Source organism: Mirounga angustirostris, unplaced genomic scaffold, assembly GCF_029215605.1.
Source record: "Mirounga angustirostris isolate CCGP_5_RB_7025 unplaced genomic scaffold, mMirAng1.0.hap1 SCAF_13, whole genome shotgun sequence".
NCBI lineage: Eukaryota > Metazoa > Chordata > Mammalia > Carnivora > Phocidae > Mirounga > Mirounga angustirostris.
Window position 1 is genome coordinate 815,186 of NW_026991721.1, and position 22,423 is coordinate 837,608.

General features: G+C 66.1%; 1 protein-coding gene across 1 annotated transcript in view; it reads left to right on the forward strand.

Moving 5' to 3' along the window:
• Nucleotides 1-1,598: 1,598 nt before the first annotated feature.
• The window catches only part of MUC2 (mucin 2, oligomeric mucus/gel-forming), a 29,419-nt gene continuing 8,594 nt past the window's right edge, over nt 1,599-22,423 (forward strand). The window contains exons 1-29 of the mRNA XM_064576418.1: nt 1,599-1,674; nt 2,527-2,797; nt 3,391-3,505; nt 3,896-3,986; nt 4,085-4,194; nt 4,323-4,533; nt 4,778-4,903; nt 5,409-5,526; nt 6,071-6,209; nt 6,300-6,410; nt 6,508-6,577; nt 6,678-6,815; nt 6,910-7,074; nt 7,472-7,566; nt 7,945-8,071; nt 8,330-8,585; nt 8,707-8,759; nt 8,885-8,985; nt 9,326-9,477; nt 9,623-9,761; nt 9,999-10,109; nt 10,195-10,374; nt 10,476-10,715; nt 11,096-11,252; nt 11,441-11,572; nt 12,092-12,239; nt 13,489-13,532; nt 13,897-14,115; nt 14,641-21,741. Of these exons, the coding sequence (XP_064432488.1) occupies nt 1,599-1,674; nt 2,527-2,797; nt 3,391-3,505; nt 3,896-3,986; nt 4,085-4,194; nt 4,323-4,533; nt 4,778-4,903; nt 5,409-5,526; nt 6,071-6,209; nt 6,300-6,410; nt 6,508-6,577; nt 6,678-6,815; nt 6,910-7,074; nt 7,472-7,566; nt 7,945-8,071; nt 8,330-8,585; nt 8,707-8,759; nt 8,885-8,985; nt 9,326-9,477; nt 9,623-9,761; nt 9,999-10,109; nt 10,195-10,374; nt 10,476-10,715; nt 11,096-11,252; nt 11,441-11,572; nt 12,092-12,239; nt 13,489-13,532; nt 13,897-14,115; nt 14,641-21,741 (10,996 nt within the window). The remainder of the gene's footprint in view (nt 1,675-2,526; nt 2,798-3,390; nt 3,506-3,895; nt 3,987-4,084; nt 4,195-4,322; nt 4,534-4,777; nt 4,904-5,408; nt 5,527-6,070; nt 6,210-6,299; nt 6,411-6,507; nt 6,578-6,677; nt 6,816-6,909; nt 7,075-7,471; nt 7,567-7,944; nt 8,072-8,329; nt 8,586-8,706; nt 8,760-8,884; nt 8,986-9,325; nt 9,478-9,622; nt 9,762-9,998; nt 10,110-10,194; nt 10,375-10,475; nt 10,716-11,095; nt 11,253-11,440; nt 11,573-12,091; nt 12,240-13,488; nt 13,533-13,896; nt 14,116-14,640; nt 21,742-22,423) is intronic.

Genomic DNA, 22,423 nt, shown 5'->3' on the forward strand with positions numbered 1-22,423 from the left:
CTTCTCCATCCCAGGGGAGGACGCCTGCCTATCATGCTCAGGGCAGGAGGGGCTAGGCTGGGTGTCCAGTGTGGGGCCAGGATTTCTCTGAATCCCACTAGGGCAGAGGAAACCTGTCATGGAAAATCATTGCCTCTGGGGGGTGTGAGGGGGCCCCGTCCTTGGGTTTCCCCAGGGCTCGCTGCCAGCCTGTTTGGCCCCACAGAGAAGTGGACAATGGGCCCACGGGCCCGTCTGGCTCTGGTTTCTAATCCCTGTTGCTCCTGGCTCAGGCCACACGCTCGTGCCTGGGTCCCTGGGCTCCTGCAGAGAGGACAGTTCCTGGGCCTGGGGCTGGGCAGTGGGACGCGAGAAGGGGCTTCATCCCAGGCCCCCTGGGAGTGGCAGGCTCCCTGACCTCGGCTCCCGGTTACCCTGTCAGACCCTGGGGGACTGGCCCCAAGGAATCGTCAGGTGGTGCATGCATGCTTCTTGTCCCTAGATGCTGTCACGGTGGCGTGGAGGTCCTGTCTGCAGGGAGGGGCCCCCTGGAAGGTGGCAGGCCCAGGTGCCGACTCCTGCTAGGCACTTGCTCCTGGTCATACCTCTGAGGGGAGACTGGGTCAGGCAAACAGCGTGTCCCATGCCCCCATCCGAGGGCGTCCACCTCATCCAGAGTCTCAGTGATTGTTGACATGAGTCTCTCCCCACTTGCCCTGAAGCTCGGGGACACTAGATTATAATTTGTCGAGTCCGAGCCCACTCGGTTCTCCCTGTACTTCCCAGAAGACGAAGCTCTGGACCCGCAGGGGAGGCCGCCAGCCTGGGGCTGCCTCTGGGCCACAGTCGGCTCGGGGACATCCGCTCCCAGCCTCCAGCCAGGCCTCCTGTGCCCGAGGATGTGTTTCAGTTAGGCGCCTGTGGGCTGGGCTCCCAAGTTCCAATTACAGGTAATTCCAGAGACTGGCTCAGCCTGGGAACACGAGGGGATTAGGGGGTGTGCCGGAGCTGGGGGCCGGACGTGGAGCTGCCAGCCGAAACGGGCCTGGGAGCAGAGTCCACACCGAGATGGGGCAGCCCCTGGACCTCCCAGGAGCCCACATGTTCCCTGGCTTGGGGGCCTCGAGCCCCTGGTAGGGGAGGCTGGGGGATCAGAGTGGGAGAGAGGAGCAAACACGGGGTGGTGGTCCTGTCTGGGAGCCCCCCTTGGGGAAGCGCCTCGTTCAGGCCTGGCTCTGCGGGGATGCTGGGCAGGGTGGGCTGGGGCCGGGAGGGGCACGCGGCTGCCAGGGTGTGGTGGTGCAGGACCTCCCCGCTGGGCCCGGTCCTGCTCACAGCTGGGAGGGTGTGTGTTGGAACTGGGGTCGCTGGTGCTGAGGCATCCTGAGGAGGGCTAGCTTTACCGAGGGCTCAATAAAAAGATAAGCCGCAGATAACTTGAATCAATATTCCCGGGTGGCACCTCGGGAGCTCCCACAGCTGTTTTCTTGATAACCTGGCAAACGCCCCACCCACCCCTCGCCCCTCCCCTGCTCTGCCCCACTCTGCCGGCCCTCCTGGGCCATATAAGGCCTGGACCCCTGCCCCAGTTGCTCTCCCTGCCGCCCTTGTGAGCCACCATGGGGCTGCCGCTAGCCCGCCTGGTGGCCGTCTGCCTGGCCCTGAGCTCTGCTGGGTGTGCAGAGCTCCAGAGAGGTGAGGGGCGGCAGGAAGACCGGGGCGGCCCAGAGCAGAGGTTCTACCTGGGAGTAGGTGACCCTCCTCTGCCCAGCCCTTGGGGGTGTACCACTTGGGTTGAGCATCCTGCCCCCAAGCCCTGCTGACTTTGGGTGGAGGGAAGGAAGGAGGGCAGGTGGTCTTGGGTTCACGCCGTCCCTTTGAAGGTGATCTCCTGGCTCGGGAGGTGGTACCTGCTGGAAACCCCTGTGCTGGGCCTTTGTCCACGGGTGGAGGTAGGGGCAGCCAAGAGGGGCTGGGTGTCAGGGACCCTCGGAGGGCCAAGGCCAAGATGGCCCTTCTGCAGAGTGTTTAGCACATGATGAAGGGGTCGTTCCAGAAAAGACTGGTCACGTAGGCTGGGGACATCTCCATCCCATGTGGGTTGGGTGACAAAGCCACTGGAGGGGAGCTGGCCTCAAATGTTTGGACACGACGTGGGCACCATCTGAGGGTGCGGGGATGCGGTCCTGCTGGATGAGGGGCTGTGGGAGCAGCGGGGGGGGGGCACGGATTCTGTCAGTGACAGGGCAGGGGGCACTGGGCCGGGTGGAGAGGGTGCCCGGGGGTCCGGAAAGCCCCTCTGCCCCCGCTGCCCGCCCAGCCGATGGCCGCATCCCGTGCCAGGCTGGGGTGTGAAAGTGTGGCGGCTGGAGATGTCCTTTCGGGGGGCTGAGACCCCCGGGTGGGGTGACCAAGGTCCAGCAGGGGCCACTCCGACAGGACGGCCTCACGGAGGGTGCTCGGAGGGTGGCTGCGGGGTGGGGCCTTGGGACAGGCCTCCGGGGGGCGGCGTAGGCTGCTCACCCCTGCCCGCCCCTGCTCCCCCAGAGGGCAGGACCCAGAACCACGGCCACAGCGTCTGCAGCACTTGGGGCGACTTCCACTACAAGACCTTCGACGGGGACGTCTTCCGCTTCCCGGGCCTGTGTGACTACAACTTTGCGTCCGACTGCAGGGACTCCTACAAGGAGTTCGCAGTGCACCTGAAGCGGGGCTCGGGCAGCGCCGGGGGGCAACCCCAGCTCGAGCACATCCTGCTGAACATCAAGGACGACACCATCTACCTCACCCGCCATCTGGCTGTGGTCAACGGGGCCCTGTGAGTGCGGCTGGGCGGTGGAGGGCGGGCGGGCTCCCCGCCCCTCCCCTGGGGGCCCCAGGCAGCATCTGCCCTCTGCCCTCCGCCCTCCGAGTGAGGAGGGCCCCCTGTTACCCAGGCTCTAGTTACAGAAGGGGGAGCCCGTGGGAGCCCCTCCCGCTCCCAGGCAATTGTCCCCCATTGCTTCTGGAACAATGGGGCTCTAAGCTGCATTCCTGCCCAGGCTCCAGCAGGGTCTGTCCTTTGTCTCCCCCATTCTTGGCGGCGGGGTGGGTACAGACTTGGGGTGAGCTAGCACCTGGGCCAGCCTGGGTCAGGCGGTGGGCAAAGCCCGGCTCTGAGGACAGGGCCCTGAGGAGGGGCGGGGCCAGGGAGGCAGGCAGGCAGGGGGTGGACAGGGACTGTCCCGCCATGGCCCACCACGCCCTCTGTGGTCCCCACACGGCTGGCTGGGAGCTGAGGCCACCCCACCCGCCCGACGTGCAGCCTCAGGCCCCCCCAGCCCCGCCCCGGGCAGGGGATGGCGGCGGGCCTGCCGCGGTGGGTGGCCGTGTGGGCTGGCGTGTGACTCTGGCCCGGCGCCCCTGCCCCAGGGTCAGCACCCCGCACTACAGCTCTGGGCTGCTCATCGAGAAGAGCGACGCCTACACCAAGGTCTACTCCCGCGCTGGACTCACCCTCATGTGGAACCGGGAGGACTCACTCATGGTGCGTGCAGCCGCCACCATGGGCCTGGGGCTGGGGTGCCTCCACCAGGCCTCTGGGATCCTCGGGGAGTGCGGGGGCCAGCGGTCTGAGCCTTGTCCTGAGGGGTTCGGCCATGGGGCTGTGCTCTGGAGGAGCAGATGGGGCCGAGCAGCCCTCCCAGGGAGGGGACCCTCGGGGCCTGGGGAGCTGGCTGGCCCTCCCCCGTCCCAAGCCCCTCCTGGTCCTCAGTGACCCCTGGTGCCAGGACACCCCGGCCTGACTCCAGCCCTCCGGTGGATGCCACTTGGAGGAGCTGCTGAGGCTGGCCTGGCCACGGGAGGCTCATCTGGCTGCCGCAGCCTGGGGTCCAGCCGGCCCCCAGCCCCTCACCTGCCTCCTTTTCCCCAACAGCTGGAACTGGACAGTAAGTTCCGGAACCACACGTGTGGCCTCTGCGGGGACTACAACGGCCTGCAGACTTACTCTGAGTTCCTGTCTGAGGGTGAGAGCCTCCCCGGGGGTGGGGGGGCGGGGGGGGCGGGGGGGCGGGCAGGCTCTGCTGGCTCTGGGCGCCCCCCCGCTGATGGGCTGTGCCCCCAGGCGTGCTCTTCAGTGCCCTCGAGTTTGGGAACATGCAGAAGATCCACAAGCCCGAGGTGGTGTGCAATGACCCCGAGGAGGCGCCGGCCCTGGAGTCCTGCTCTAAGCACGTGAGTTGCGGCCGGAGAGCCCTGCCCGGGGGAGGAGCCGTTCCCGGGCACGGGCCTTCTAGGGACAACGCGGAGAAGGGGCGGGCGTGGGCAGCCCTCACCTCGCTCCCGCTCCCGCGTGTCTGCAGCGCACTGAGTGCGAGAAGCTGCTGACGGCCGCAGCCTTCGAGGACTGCCGGGGCCTGGTGCCGCTGGAGCCCTACGTGCAGGCGTGCGTGCGGGACCGCTGTGGGTGCCCGGCGGGCTCCTCCTGCACCTGCAGCACCCTCGCCGAGTTCTCCCGCCAGTGCTCCCACGCGGGCGGGCAGCCCCGGAACTGGAGGACCGCCGAGCTCTGCCGTAAGCGCCGCAGAGCCGCCAGGATGGTGGGGCGGCGGGCACCCTTGGGGCCCCGAGGCTGGGGGCGCCGTCTGGGGGGCAGGGCAGCCCGCGCCCTGGCCGGGGAGGAGCCGCGTCTGTGCCCACCCGGTGGCGGGGCGGCCCGGGTGGAGGCGTGTGAGGCAGCAGTCGGCCGAGCCGGCGCCCCACTCCCCCGCCCTCTGTACTCCCCTGCCCGCTCAGTGGCCTGCCTCTGCCCTCCTAGCCAAGAGCTGCCCCGGGAACATGGTTTACCTGGAGAGCAGCTCGCCCTGCATGGACACCTGCTCACACCTGGAGGTCAGCAGCCTGTGTGAGGAGCACCGCATGGACGGCTGTTTCTGCCCGGAAGGTGTGCGCCGTGGAGGCTGAGGGGCAGGGGGTGGGGGCGCTGCCCCTATGCGGCCCCCCAGGCCGGTGCGCCCTGGGACCGGGGGCAGCCGTGCAGGTGGTGGGGGCAGCGACGGGGCCGGAGGCGAGGTGCAGTGCCCCTCCCCTGGCGAATGCCAAAGACCCCCTCCCCCTAAACACACACAGTGGTGGCTTCGGGGGGTCTGGGCGGGGGGGACGCCTTCCTGGTCATCACCCTTGCGCACACGTCCTGCTGCCCCGCTCACGGAGCCTGGAGGCCCCCAGGAAGGTGGTCTGGAGGCCAGGCTCCCATGGCACGGCGGGGGGCACCGAAGCAGAGGTACCTGCGGGGGGCGGGGAAGGCCTGGCCGGCGACCCCACCTCGGGGCTCGCCCCACTTTCCGCACGCCAGCCCGGGGCTGTGGCCCCGCCAGAGGGAGCCCCGCTGTGGGGATTCTGGGCTTTCCAAGGCCGGCCGGCTGTAACGCCGTGTCCCGCACCATCAGGCACCGTGTACGATGACATCACAGCCCGTGGCTGCGTCCCCGTGAGTCAGTGCCACTGCAAGCTCCATGGGCACCTGCACTCGCCCGGCCAGCACATTAGCAGGGACTGCGAGGAGTGGTGGGTCGGGGGCCCAGGGCTGGGGCGGCAGGCTGGGGGAGCAGGACTGGCGGGCAGGGCTGGCGGGCAGGGCTGGGGGCTGGCGGGCTAGCGAGGAGCAGGGCCGGTGGGCAGGGCTGGGGAGAGCAGGGCTGGGGTGCAGGGCTGGGGGCAGGGCTGGGGTGCAGGGCTGGCGGGCAGGGCTGGTGGGCAAGGCTGACGCGCAGGGCTGGGGGCTGGTGGGCTGGTGGGGAGCAGGGCTGGGGGCAGGACTGGTGGGCAAGGCTGGGGGCAGGGCTGGTGGGCAAGGCTGGCGGGCAGGGCTGGGGTGCAGGGCTGGTGGGCAGGGCTGGTGGGCAAGGCTGGCGGGCAGGGCTGGGGTGCAGGGCTGGCGGGCAGGGCTGGTGGGCAAGGCTGGCGGGCAGGGCTGGGGGCTGGTGGGCTGGTGGGGAGCAGGGCTGGGGGCAGGACTGGTGGGCAAGGCTGGGGGCAGGGCTAGGGGAGCAGGGCCGGTGGGCAGGGCTGGGGGGCGGCTGAGCCTCACGTCGTGCCTCACCGCCCACAGTATCTGCACCGCTGGCCGCTGGGTGTGCCAAGACCTGGCGTGCCCGGGCACCTGTGCCCTGGAGGGCGGCTCCCACATCACCACCTTTGATGGGAAGAAGTACACCTTCCACGGGGACTGCTACTACGTGTTGATCAAGGTAGCTGGCCGGGCGGCGTGCAGGCTGAGCGGAGGCCTGGCCCCGCGTCAGGCTCCGAGTCGGTCACTGCCACCGCCCCGTCCCCCACAGGGCGACCACAACAACTCCTACGCCCTCCTGGGCGAGCTGGCCCCCTGCGGCTCCACGGACAAGCAGACCTGCCTGAAGACGGTGGTGCTGCTGACTGACAGCGGGAAGGACGTGGGTGCCCCCGCCCCCCCCCTCGCCCCCAGCACCCCAGGGCCCCTAGGGCCCCAGGCCCTTCTCAGCCCGGCCGTCCCCTCTGCCCGTCCCGCAGGTGGTAGCCTTCAAGTCGGATGGCAGCATCCTGCGGAACGAGCTGCAGGTGAACCTGCCCCACGTGACGGGTGAGTCCCGCCCCCGGAGCGCCCAGCGGGGTCTGCTGGTGGGAGGGCAGTCCCCCAGCTCGAGAGCCCTGCTGACCAGCCGGGACCCCCTGCCTTGCAGCCAGCTTCTCCATCTTCCAACCGTCCTCCTACCATCTCATGGTGAGCACCGCCTTCGGCCTCAGGCTGCAGGTCCAGCTCATGCCCGTCATGCAGCTCTTCGTGACGCTGGACCAGGCTGCCCAGGGGCGCGTGCAGGGTGAGTGGTGCCCTCGGCTAGCCCCCACAGAGGCTCCGCTCAGGGCCTGCCCCCCGGAGCCCTGCCCCTTCCCAACCCTGTGCTGGCCCCTCAGGCCTCTGCGGGAACTTCAATGGCCTGGAAGGGGATGACTTTAAGACAGCGGGCGGGCTGGTGGAGGCCACGGGGGCCGGCTTTGCCAACACCTGGAAGGCCCAGGCGAGCTGCCACAACAAGCTGGACTGGCTGGACGACCCCTGCTCCCTCAACATCGAGAGCGGTGAGGCTCGGCCTCGTGGGGCACGTGGAGCTCCCAGGGGGACGTGGTGGGTGGGTGGGGGCGGGTGAGGCCGGGTGGCCAGCCCATCCACCTGCTGCTTTCTGCCACGTGGCTGGTTTATGGTGGCCCACAGAGGCAGCCCGCCAAGAGACACAGCAAAGGGGCTAGGCCCGCTCGTTAATCACTGGGTGGTGGCCCTCGTCCCAGGGCTGGTCTGGTGCCATGACATGCTGCCCGCCACGTCAGGGGCAGTTGAGGGAGGGGAGGCTGTGGGTGCCCCACCTTACGAGGGGTGTGGTCTTGCACTGGGCTGGAGGGGCCTGGGTGGCCAGGCGGCTGGGCTCATGGGATGTGCTGGAGGGGGCTGCCCCTGCTGAGGTTCTGACCCCTTCTCCAGCCAACTATGCCGAGCACTGGTGTTCCCTGCTGAAGAAGACAGAGACCCCCTTTGGCAGGTGCCACTCAGCCGTGGACCCCTCGGACTATTACAAGGTGGGTGGGACCCGCACACGCACTGCTCACCACCTGATCCATGCCAGCAAGGTGTGCTCTGTGCCCCAGGCTGAGCCTGACCCCTGCCTGCAAGGCTGCTGCTGGCAGTTGCTGAGCTTGTCTGTGCAAGCACACGTATGTGTGTGTGCACATGTGTGTATGTGCACCTTGCAGGGATGTGAGCCTGTGTGTAAATGTGCACAGATGTCTCTGTGTGGGTGTGCATGTGGGTGTCTGTGCGTGCACGTGGGTGTCTGTGTGTACACGTGTGTGCACGTGGTGTCTCTGTGTGCACAACCCGTGTGTGCAGGTGGCTGTGTGTGCGCACGGGGGTGTGCCGCCTGCTTCCCTCCCTCACTGCCTGTCCCCCCCCCCCAGAGGTGCAGATATGACACGTGTAACTGCCAGAACAGTGAGGGCTGTATGTGTGCCGCGCTGTCCTCCTACGCCCGCGCCTGCGCCGCCAAGGGCGTCATGCTGTGGGGCTGGCGGGAGCAAGTGTGCAGTGAGTGCCGTCCCCTCTGGGGCGTCCACGGTGCCCTGTGGTGGGAGGGGCCCGCCAGCTGCAGCCGCCCTCTGCTTCTCGTGGCTTGCGGCCCCCAGTGTGGGGCAGGGGCTCCTGTGGGCTCCCGTGGGCCCCTTGGCTGGGCGGGCATCTGCCTGTCCTGGGCAGAGATGGGGCTCGGGGATGGCTGGTGGGGATGGAGCTGGGGGGCTGGGGCCGCCCCTCCGCTCCTCACGCGGGCCCCTCCCCTCTCCGCAGACAAGGACGTGGGCGCCTGCCCCAACTCACAGGTGTTCTTGTACAACCTGACCACCTGCCCGCCCACCTGCCGCTCGCTCTCCGAGGCCAACGCCCACTGCCTTCGGGGCTTTGCGCCCGTGGACGGCTGCGGCTGCCCAGACGGCACCTTCCTGGACGAGAAGGGCCGCTGCGTGCCACTGGCCAAGTGCTCCTGCTACCACCGGGGCCTCTACCTGGAGGCTGGGGAAGTGGTGCTGAGGCAGGAGGAACGCTGGTGGGTGGCCTGGGCTGGGTGGGGAGGGCCCACGTCCCTGCCCGTGTCCCCGCGCCACGGGCGTGTCCGCCCCCTGCCCCCCGGGAGCCAGGCCCGCTCACCTCCGCCCTCTTCCCCTCAGCGTCTGCCGCAACGGGAGGCTGCACTGTGTGCAGGTCAAGCTGCTCGGCCAGAGTAAGTAGATGCGGCCGCAGCACGGCTTCCTGCCCTGCACGCACCCCGCCCCACCCCCCGGGCCTTGCCGGCCCCGCCCCCGGCCCCAGCTTCCGTTGAGCCGAGGGGGCCCCTCTGTCCCACAGGCTGCTCGGCCCCAAAGATCCACATTGACTGCAGCAACCTGACAGCGCTGACCATCCAGAACTCGCAACCTACCAGCTGCCAGACGCTAGCGGCCGGCCACGTGCGTGTGCGGGGCCACCAAAGGGGAGGGCGTGGACAGGCTTCCACACTGACCCTGGGGTCTGGATGCTGGGTCCTGCATACGCACGGGCCTCATTGGCCCTCCCCGTCCCTGGGGCCCCCCGCCCAGCCCACAGAGGGCTCGGGGCCAGTGTAGGGACCCCTGGCCGGCAGCCCTCACCTGTCTCCCGGCCCAGGGCTGAGCCCAAGAGAGAAGACAGGCCAGGGGTAGGGTGGGGAAGGGACAAAGAGGGTGTCTGCAGTGCGAGGAGAGGGGGCAGCCACGGGAAGGGCTGACTTGGCCATTCGGGGCCTGAAGCCCACTCTCCGGCCGCCTGCAGTATCAGACGGAGTGTGTCAGTGGCTGCGTTTGCCCGCAAGGGCTGATGGACGATGGCCGTGGCGGCTGCGTTGTGGAGGAGGAGTGCCCGTGTGTGCACAACACAGACCTGTACGCCCCCGGGGACACGATCAAGGTGGACTGCAACACGTGGTAAGTGGCCGGGCCCGGTGGACCCTGGCCCCAGGTGCTCTGGTGGGACCATCCACGCGGCGCCGACTCGGCCAGGCTGCCCTCTGAGCAGCGGGGGAGGGCTGGCCCCTGCGGCCCCTCCAGGCCCCCTTCCCGCTCTCCTCAGCACCTGCCGGAGAGGGCGCTGGGCGTGCACCGAGTCGCTGTGCTACGGCTCCTGCATCATCCACGGGAACGGCCACTACGTCACCTTTGACGGGAAGTACTATGACTTCGACGGGCACTGCTCCTACGTGGTGGCCCAGGTGAGGCCCAGCATGTGCCGGCCTGGGCCCATGGCCCTGCACCGACCCTGAGCTGCGGCCAGCCCAGTGAGGGGCCTGGGTCCCCCCGTTCCGGGACCCTCCCACGCCGCGTGGGGAGGGAAGGGATCGTGCCGCGTGGTCACCCCTCTCACCGGAGGAGGGCTGCGCTGGGCGGAGCCCAGCTGGGGGGGGCGCTGGGGGCCTGGCCGGTCTGGCTCACGTCCTCTGTGGTCCCAGGACTACTGTGGCCAGAACTCCTCCTCGGGCTCCTTCGGCATCTTCACCGAGAACGTTCCCTGTGGCACCACGGGGGTCACTTGCTCCAAGGCCATCAAAATCTTCTTGGGGGTGAGTGCTGCCTGACCCTGGGGACACGCAAGCCCTCGGGGACCCTCAGACTCGGCTAGTGACAGGGCCTCTCCCCCGGGCACAGAGGACGGAGCTGAAGCTGGAGGACAAGCGCCGCCTGGTGATCCAGCGGGACACAGGCCACCACGTGGCCTACACCACGCGGGAGGTGGGCCAGTACCTGGTGGTGGAGGCCAGCATCGGCATCATCGTCATCTGGGACAAGAAGACCACCATCTTCATCAAGCTGGCCCCGTCCTACAAGGTGCGTGGTGGCCCTCACCTGCCTGGCCTTCCTGCCGGGGGAGGGGACGAGCCTCCCCCCTCGAGCCCGCTCATGGAGCCCCCGGCTGGCTGTCTCTGCAGGGCATGGTGTGCGGGCTGTGTGGGAACTTTGACGACCGCTCCAGCAACGACTTCACCACAAGGGACCACATGGTGGTGGACAGCGAGCTGGACTTCGGGAACAGCTGGAAGGTGGCCCCCAACTGTCCAGACGTGAGCATCACCCCGGATCCATGCACCGGGAAACTGCACCGCCTCTCCTGGGCCAAGAAGCAGTGCAGCATCATCAAGAGCTCCGTCTTTGACATCTGCCACAGCAAGGTGTGGCGGGTTGGGGGCGGGCCTGTGAGAAGCCCGTGGCCGTGGGCTCACGCTGGGGAGTCACCCTGCTGTCACCACGTGGCACCTTTCCTGCAGCTTCCGCGCCACCTTCTGTCCTTTGACCAGAGGTCCAGCCTTCCCCGAGACCCCTGGCTCGCCCGCTCCTCCTGCACCTTCCGAGGAGGGAGCAAGGACGCCTGCAGTGGCAGGCCATGGGTGGCAGGGGGGAGGGTTGGCCCACCTGTCTCTGGGCCTCCCCCACCGAACCCCCTGGGAGGCTAGTGCTGGACTGCGCCCTGTCCCAGGGTCTGGAGCTCCTGGGCAGGTCTGGCCCCATGCGGGCAGTACGGGCTCAGGGCACAGAGAGTCTTCTCCCCCAGGTGGACCCCAAGCCCTTCTACGAGGCCTGCATCCACGACTCGTGCTCTTGCGACACCGGCGGGGACTGTGAGTGCTTCTGCTCTGCCGTGGCCTCCTACGCTCAGGAGTGTACTAAGGAGGGGGCCTGCGTGTTCTGGAGGACGCCAGACGTGTGCCGTGAGTGTCCCCGATCCTGGAGCGGGGGGCTGCGCTGTGCTGGGGAAGCAGTCCTCACCCATCAAAGCGATGGGTGTGTGGGGGTTCCTCCTGCCTCTCTGGCCCCAGGGGCCAAGTGTTGCTCCTCGGGGGCCGTGCCAGCCTGGCCTCGGCCCTCCCTGAATCTGACCCCTCCCCTCCACCTGCAGCCATATTCTGTGACTACTACAACCCCCCGAACAAGTGTGAGTGGCACTATGAGCCCTGTGGGAACCGCAGCTTCGAGACCTGCAGGACCATCAACGGCATCCACTCCAACATCTCCGTGTCCTACCTGGAGGGTGAGCGGACCTCAGGGGCAGGGGGATGGTGACCCCACAAGAGACGCCTCGTGGGGCTGGGGGCCTGAGGTCCAGGTGGACCAGGCTCACCTTGCTGCAGAGTGCGTTCACGGAGCTAAGAGAGGCAGAAAGAATCTAGAGGGGACGGGGCCCCCAGGAAGCTGCAGAGTAGGACAAGGCAGGGTGTCCCAGACAACAGGTCTGGGGGACTCTTCAGGGCCTTTGAGCTGAGAACTAGGGGCACGAAGGAGTGAGCCACCTCTGGGGAGGGAGCATCCTAGCCCGTGGGAGGGATGCAGGGTCAGGAGGCTGGGGGCGGGGGCTGGCTGTCCTTTTGGCCATGCGGTGGTGTGTAGGGCTCAGTGGGGGAGGAGGTCCCGGCCCCTGTCCTTTTGTTCCCTGGCCTTCCCAGAGGAACATCCTGGAGAGAAGGACCTGCCGTGGTGGGGATGGTGGGTGGGGTCTGGTGGTTGTGGGACCTTCCTCAGTGGTCCAAGCTCCATGGCCCGTGCCTGCCAGGCTGCTACCCCCAGTGCCCGAAGGACAGGCCCATCTATGATGAGGACCTGAAGCAGTGCGTCACGGTGGACAAATGTGGCTGCTATGCTGGGGACACCCGCTACCCGCCTGGAGGATCCGTTCCCACCGACAAGGACTGCCTGTCTTGGTACCTGAGCTCACGCAGCTGGGGGCCCCGGGAGGCCAGACGCACACGCACGCACGGCTCAGCTGCACACACGTGGTTCACGCGCACACACGAATGCACACACACGCGCATGCACAATTCAGCTGCACACGTGTGATGCATGCGCACACACAAACACATGCACACATGGCTCAGCTGCACACGCGTGGTATGCATGCACACACGAACACACGCACACACACGGCTCAGCTGCATATGCGTGGTGCACGCACACACACGCACACACATGCACACGCATGCACGATTCAGCTGCACATGCGTGGTACGCACGCACACACGAATGCACACGCACGCGCACACATGAACGCACATGCACGCGCATGCATGATTCAGCTGCATACGCGTGATGCATGCGCACACACGAACACACACGCACGCGCACACACGGCTCAGCTGCATACGCGTGGTGCACGCACACACACGAACGCACATGCACACGCATGCACGATTCAGCTGCACACGTGTGGTGCACGCACACACACGAAACACATGCACATGCACACACGAATGCACACACACGCACATGCACGATTCAGCTGCACACGCGTGATGCATGCGCACACACAAATGCACACGCACACACGGCTCAGCTGCACACGTGTGGTATGCATGCACACACGAACGCACGCACACGCACGGCTCAGCTGCATATACGTGGTGCACGCACACACACGAACGCACACGCACACGCATGCACGATTCAGCTGCACACGCGTGGTATGCACGCACAGGTGTGGTATGCACGCACACACGAACGCACACGCACGCGCACACACGAACGCACATGCACGCACGGCTCAGCTGCACACGCGTGGTGCACGTGCACACACGAACACATGCACATGCATGCACGATTCAGCTGCACACGTGTAGTGCACATGCACACACAAACACACACGCACATGCACACACGGCTCAGCTGCACACGCGTGGTGCGCGTGCACACACGAACACACGCACATGCACACACGGCTCAGCTGCACACACGTGGTGCACGCACACACGAACACACGCACGCCGTGCGTGCACGCACACAAGGGCGGACACACAGCCACATGTGCACACCCCAGGAGCCAGGGTTTGGGGGCGCGAGCTCTCGCCCACGGGCAGAGGTTTTGGGGCTGTGCCTGGGACCCAGCAGGCCGGAGGCCGAGGGCGGGAGGCTGGAGGGGCACGTCCTGTGGTCTACAGCTCTGCACTTGCTTTACAGCGTGTGTACCAACACCTCGGAAGTTGTCTGCCGGCCAGAAGAAGGCAAGCTGCCCTCTGCATCGACCACGAGGCGGCTCCCAGGAGAGCCCCCAGGCTGCCTGCCCTGGATTCTGGGGCTGGGGCTCCGTCTTGTCCTCCCCTGGCCCCGTGGCCCCCCAGGGGCCTTTCCTGGCTCAGAGCTGGCTCTGACTTGTAGCAGCCTCCCCACGCTGGTGACGGGAGCCGAGGTCACCCCTCTGCCATCCAGCTTCTGTGCCCTGAAGGGGGGCCCCTTTGGGGTCTGGGGGTGGAGTCCTGAGGGGGAATTGGCCCAGCATTTGTTGGAGCGGGGGGATGCCTGGGGGGTTCTTGGGAGTCTCTGTCTTGTTCCTGCTGTGTTGACCTGGGCCTTCCCTCCTGCCCCCAGGGAAGATTGTCAACTACACCCAGGACGGCTTCTTCTGCTACTGGGAGATCTGTGGCCCCAACGGGACGTTGGAGAGATACTTCAACATCTGCATAACCTCAACCTCCCGGCCGCCCTCCACCACGATCCCCGTCACCCCCAGTACCCTCCTCACCAGCACCACCACCACCACCACCATCACCACCACCACCACCACCACCACCCCAACCCCCAGCACAGGTAGAACCCAAGGCCCCACACCCCTCACCCCCCAGAGTGCCTGCCTTGCCCTGAGCCCACGGAAGCAGCTCTTCCAGGGGCTGGGAAGGGGCCAGGGCAGGGGAGGGGTGGGACACAGGCCAGGAGGGAAAGGGAACTTTCCAGGAGAGCCAGCTGTGGGGCCGGGTGGCCAGTGTGGCTCCCTTGTGCAGAGAGGGTCCTCTCACCAGGCCCTGGGCTCAGCACAGGGAGGGGACCGGCGCTGGCTGACAGCACTGTTGGTCAGGAGTCTAGACCAGGCCCCTTCCCATGGGCCTCCTCACTGCAATGGGTGACCCTTCCTGGATTTACTTTTTTTGGGCCCTGAGGCCAGGATCTGTCACCCAGGTGTGGCATGAGGAGCTCAGCGTTCAGCTGCAGGAGGAGGATGGAAGTGGTGTCCGGCCTTACATTCTATAAGCTGGCTCTTTGGCCATGATAGGAAGGGTGGTCATGGGGACTCTGACCTCTCCGAGTCCCAGTGAGCTCCCTGGAAGCTGCATCCAGAGTGGGGACCAATCTTGGGTCTTCCTTCCCCAGGGCTGTGCTGTTTCTGGTCCGACTGGATCAATGAGAACCACCCCACTATACACAGTGATGGTGGAGACCGGGAGACCTTCGACGGTGTCTGCAGAGCCCCTGAGGACATCGAGTGCAGGTTGGCCGCAGAGCCCCACCTCAGCTGGGAGCAGGCGGGCCAGAAGGCGCGGTGCAATGTCTCCTTTGGGTTCATTTGCTACAATGTAGACCAGTTTGGAAACGGGCCATTTGCAGTCTGTTACGACTACGAGATACGTGTCAATTGCTGTGTGCCAATGGATGAGTGTCACCCGTCCACAACCATGGCCCCCACGACCACTCCCACCACCTTCACCATGACCACCACCTCCACACCTACACCAGAACCCCTGACTACCACCACCACCACCACCACAGGCACCCGAACCCCAACATCTACCACCACCACCACTCCGCCCACCACGCTGACCACCACGCCGACCACCACACCGACCACCACCATCACCACCACGCCGACCACCACGCCAACCACCACTCCGACCACCACCCCGACCACCACGCCGACCACCATTCCGACCACCACACCGACCACCACGCCGACCACCACGCTGACCACTCCGACCACCACGCCGACCACCACGCTGACCACCACTCCGACCACCACCATCACCACCACTCCAACCACCACACCGACCACAACCATCACCACCACTCTGACCACCACACCGACCACCACACCGACCACCACGCCGACCACCACTCCAACCACCATCACCACCACTCCGACCACAACACCGACCACCACTCCGACCACCACCATCACCACCACTCCGACCACCACTCCGACCACTGCGCCGACCACCACGCTGACCACCACTCCGACCACCACGCCGACCACCACCATCACCACCACGCCGACCACCACGCCGACCACCACTCCGATCACCACCATCACCACCACTCTGACCACCACGCCGACCACCACACTGACCACCACTCCGACCACCACGCCGACCACCACGCTGACCACCACTCCGACCACCACCATCACCACCATTCCGACCACCACACCGACCACCACACCGACCACCACACCGAGCACCACCACCACAGGCACACCAACCTCGACTCCCACCATCACCACCACCATAGGCACAGAGACCCCAACCCCAACACCTACTCCGACCACCACAACCACCTCGACGTCCACACCTACTCCAGAACCCCCGACCACCACCACCACCACGCCTACCCCAGAATCAACCACCACAGGGCCAACAATCTCTCCCTGTGTGCCTCACTGCAACTGGACGGGCTGGTTGGATTCAGGTAAACCAAGCTTTACCAAACTGGGTGGAGACATTGAATCAATTAAGAACGTCTGTAAAGGAGGCTTGGCAGTCAACATCTCCTGCAGAGCCACACAGTTTCCCAACATGCCCATTGAAGAACTTGGGCAGAATGTGGTGTGTAACCTCTCTGTCGGGCTGGTGTGTAGAAATGAAGACCAGAAGCCAGGGGGGATCATGCCACAGGCCTTCTGCCTCAACTATGCGATCAATGTCCAATGCTGTATAATGCCTGATGACTGTATCCCCATATCTGTTCCTACCACCACCCCGACCACCACCTCCACCATCACCACCACCACAGGCACCCCAACCCCAACCCCTACCATCACCACCACCTCAGGCACTGAGACCCCAACACCTACCATCACCACCTCTCCAACAACCACCATGACCACCACCCCAACCACCACCACCACGGGCACTCTGACCCCGACGCCCACCATCACCACCACTCCTACCACCACCACCACAGGCACCCCAACTCCGACCACCACCACCACAGGCACTCCGACCTCAACACCCACTATCACCACCACTACGGGCACGGAGACCCCGACACCTGCCCAGACCACCACCACGACCACGACCACCACGGGCACCCCGACCCCGACCCCCACCATTACTGAGACCCCGACCCCCACCATCACCACCACTCCGAGCACCACCACTCCGAGCACCACCACGACCACCACGACCACGGGCACCCCAACCCCGACACCCACCATCACCACCACTCCGAGCACCACCACGACCACCACGGGCACCCCAAACCCGACCCCCACCATTACTGAGACCCCGACCCCCACCATCACCACCACTCTGAGCATCACCACTACAAGCACCACCACGACCACCACGACCACGGGCACCCCGACCCCGACACCCACCATTACTGAGACCCCGACCCCCACCATCACCACCACTCCGAGCACCACCACAACCACCACAACCACGGGCACCCCGACCCCGACACCCACCATTACTGAGACCCCGACCCCCACCATCACCACCACTCTGAGCATCACCACTCCGAGCACCACCACAACCACCACAACCATGGGCACCCCGACCCCGACACCCACCATTACTGAGACCCCGACCCCCACCATCACCACCACTCTGAGCATCGCCACTCCGAGCACCACCACGACCACCACGACCACGGGCACCCCGACCCCGACACCCACCATCACCACCACTCCGAGCACCACCACTCCAGGCACCACCATGACCACCACCATCACGGGCACCCCAACCCCGACACCCACCATTACTGAGACCCCGACCCCCACCATCACCACCACTCCGAGCACCACCACAACCACCACAACCACGGGCACCCCGACCCTGACACCCACCATCACCACCACTCCGAGCACCACCATTCCAAGCACCACCATGACCACCACAACCACGGGCACCCCAACCCCGACACCCACCATCACCACCACTCCGAGCACCACCACTCCAGGCACCACCATGACCACCACCATCACGGGCACCCCAACCCCGACACCCACCATTACTGAGACCCCGACCCCCACCATCACCACCACTCCGAGCACCACCACTCCAGGCACCACCACGACCACCACGACCACGGGCACCCCGACCCCGACACCCACCATTACTGAAACCCCGACCCCCACCATCACCACCACTCCGAGCACCACCATTCCAAGCACAACCACTCCGAGCACCACCACGACCACCACGACCACGGGCACCCCAACCCCAACCCCCACCATTACTGAGACCCCGACCCCCACTATCACTACCACTCTGAGCACCACCACTCCAGGCACCACCACGACCACCACGACCATGGGCACCCCGACCCCGACCCCCACCATTACTGAGACCCCGACCCCCACCATCACTACCACTCTGAGCATCACCACTACAAGCACCACCACGACCACCACGACCATGGGCACCCCGACCCCGACACCCACCATCACTACCACTCCGAGCACCACCATGACCACCACGACCACAGGCACCCCAACCCCGACCCCCACCATTACTGAGACCCCGACCCCCACCATCACCACTACTCCGAGCACCACCACTCCAAGCACCACCACGACCACCACGACCACCACGACCACGGGCACCCCGACCACGACACCCACCATCACCACCACTCCGAGCACCACCACGACCACCATGACCATGGGCACCCCGACCCTGACGCCCACCATCACCAGCACTCCAAGCACCACCACGACCACCATGACCACAGGCACCCCGACCCCCACCATTACTGAGACCCCGACCCCCACCATCACCACCACTCCGAGCACCACCACGACCACCACGGGCACCCTGACCCCAACCCCCACCATTACTGAGACCCCGACCCCCACCATCACCACCACTCCGAGCACCACCACGACCACCACGACCATGGGCACCCCGACCCCGACACCCACCATCACCACCACTCCGAGCGCCACCACGACCACCACAACCATGGGCACCCCGACCCCGACCCCCACCATTACTGAGACCCCGACCCCCACCATCACCACCACTCCAAGCACCACCACGACCACCACGACCACGGGCACCCCGACCCCGACACCCACCATCACCACCACTCCGAGCGCCACCACAACCACCACGACCATGGGCACCCCGACCCCGACCCCCACCATTACTGAGACCCCGACCCCCACCATCACTACCACTCCGAGCACCACCACTCCGAGCACCACCACGACCACCATGACCACGGGCACCCCGACCCCGACACCCACCATTACTGAGACCCCGACCCCCACCATCACCACCACTCCGAGCACCACCACTCCAAGCACCACCAAGACCACCACAACCACGGGCACCCTGACCCCGACACCCACCATTACTGAGACCCCGACCCCCACCATCACCACCACTTCGAGCACCACCACTCCGAGCACCACCACGACCACCACGACCACGGGCACCCCAACCCCAACCCCCACCATTACTGAGACCCCGACCCCCACTATCACTACCACTCTGAGCACCACCACTCCAGGCACCACCACGACCACCACGACCACGGGCACCCCGACCCCGACACCCACCATTACTGAGACCCCGACCCCCACCATCACCACCACTCCCAGCACCACCACTCCGAGCACCACCACGACCACCACGACCACGGGCACCCTGACCCCGACCCCCACCATTACTGAGACCCCGACCCCCACCATCACCACCACTCCAAGCACCACCACGACCACCACGGGCACCCCGACCCCAACCCCCACCATTACTGAGACTCCGACCCCCACCATCACCACCACTCCGAGCACCACCACTCCGAGCACCACCACGACCACCACCACCACGGGCACCCCGACCCCGACACCCACCATCACCACCACTCCGAGCACCACCACGACCACGGGCACACCGACCCTGACGCCCACCATCACCACCACTCCGAGCACCACCACGACCACCACGACCACAGGCACCCCGACCCCCACCATTACTGAGACCCCGACCCCCACTATCACCACCACTCCGAGCACCACCACTCCGAGCACCACCACGACCACCACGACCACGGGCACCCCGACCCCGACACCCACCATTACTGAGACCCCGACTCCCACCATCACCACCACTCCCAGCACCACCACTCCGAGCACCACCACGACCACCACGACCACGGGCACCCCGACCCCGACCCCCACCATTACTGAGACCCCGACCCCCACCATCACCACCACTCCAAGCACCACCACGACCACCACGGGCACCCCGACCCCAACCCCCACCATTACTGAGACTCCGACCCCCACCATCACCACCACTCCGAGCACCACCACTCCGAGCACCACCACGACCACCACCACCACGGGCACCCCGACCCCGACACCCACCATCACCACCACTCCGAGCACCACCACGACCATGGGCACCCCGACCCTGACGCCCACCATCACCACCACTCTGAGCACCACCACGACCACCACGACCACAGGCACCCCGACCCCCACCATTACTGAGACCCCGACCCCCACCATTACCACCACTCTGAGCACCACCACTCCGAGCACCACCACGACCACCACGACCACGGGCACCCCGACCCCAACACCCACCATTACTGAGACGCCGACCCCCACCATCACCACCACTCCGAGGACCACCACGACCACCATGGGCACCCCGACCCCAACCCCCACCATTACTGAGACCCTGACCTCCACCATCACCACCACTCTGAGCACCACCACTCCGAGCACCACCACGACCACCACGACCACGGGCACCCTGACCCCGACCCCCACCATTACTGAGACCCCGACCCCCACCATCACTACCACTCTGAGCACCACCACTCCAGGCACCACCATGACCACCACCATCACGGGCACCCCAACCCCGACACCCACCATTACAGAGACCCCAAACCTCACCATCACCACCACTCTGAGCACCACCACTCCGAGCACCACCACGACCACCACGACCACGGGCACCCCGACCCCGACCCCCACCATTACTGAGACCCCGACCCCCACCATCACCACCACTCCGAGCACCACCACGACCACCACGGGCACCCCGACCCCAACCCCCACCATTACTGAGACCCCAACCCCCACCATCACCACCACTCCGAGCACCACCACTCCGAGCACCACCACGACCACCACGACCACAGGCACCCCGACCCTGACACCCACCATCACCACCACTCTGAGCACCACCATGACCACCATGACCATAGGCACCCCGACCCCGACCCCCACCATTACTGAGACCCCGACCCCCACCATCACCACTACTCTGAGCACCACCACTCTAAGCACCACCACGACCACCACGACCACCACGACCACGGGCACCCCGACCCTGACGCCCACCATCACCACCACTCCGAGCACCACCACGACCACCACGACCACAGGCACCCCGACCCCCACCATTACTGAGACCCCGACCCCCACCATCACCACCACTCCGAGCACCACCACTCCGAGCACCACCACGACCACCATGACCACGGGCACCCCGACCCCAACCCCCACCATTACTGAGACCCCGACCCCCACCATCACCACCACTCCGAGCACCACCACTCCCAGCACCACCACAACCACCGTGACCACGGGCACCCCGACCCCGACACCCACCATCACCACCACTCTGAGCACCACCACGACCACCATGACCACGGGCACCCCAACCCCGACCCCCACCATTACTGAGACCCCGACACCCACCATCACCACCACTCCGAGCACCACCACGACCACCACGACCACGGGCACCCCGACCCCGACACCCACCATCTCCACCACTCCGAGCACCGCCACGACCACCACGGGCACCCCAACTCCAACCCCCACCATTACTGAGACCCCAACCCCCACCATCACCACCACTCCCAGCACCACCACTCCGAGCACCACCACGACCACCACGACCACGGGCACCCCAACCCCAACCCCCACCATTACTGAGACCCCGACCCCCACTATCACTACCACTCTGAGCACCACCACTCCAGGCACCACCACGACCACCACGACCACGGGCACCCCGACCCCGACACCCACCATTACTGAGACCCCGACCCCCACCATCACCACCACTCCCAGCACCACCACGACCACCACGACCACGGGCACCCCGACCCCGACACCCACCCCAACAACCACGACGACCACCACCACCACGGGCACCCCGACCATCACCACTACCACGGGCACTGAACCTGCAGGTAAGACCACCATGCCAAAACCCCCACCTGAGCCCTCCTTTCCTCCAGACTCTCAATTCATCTTTCCTCCTTCCACAGAATCAACCACGCTTCTGACCAGCACCCCAACAATCACGAAGACACCCAGCACACTGTCGCCCTCCCCGCCAACAGAAACAAAGGGCACTACCACAGGAAGCATCTCGCCTTCTCCGCCCACTCCTGCTGCCAGCACTCCAGGTACATAAGCCCCACGGAGCAGGTGTGCTTGCCAGTGGTGTGCTCAGGGTCCTCCTAACCCTAGGAGAGCAAGCTTTCCTGCTGGGAGCCATACAGCTTCTCAGACATGAGGTGTGGGCGGCAGAGCAGAGAGCTCCCCACTTGCCCCCCACAAGATGTCTCTTCAGGCACAGCTTCCTGAGGTCCTTGTTCCTCAATCCTTGGCTGTGTGATGGGCAATATGGGCAAAGAAGTCCAGGGAGGGGGCCCCACTGTGGCATGTGGGGCCAGGGCTGGGAATGGAGGCTCCTGTCAGGTGCCCTGGGAGACCCCCCTTCTGTCCCCCACCTCTGCCAGCACCTCCCCATGGGGCTTCAGAGGGCAGCTGGTCAGCATAATCTCAGACGGACCGGTGTTGTGACAACCCCTTTAGCCTCACCACTGTGGACCTAACACTGCATGGTGGGCCCTGCTCGCCTCGCCC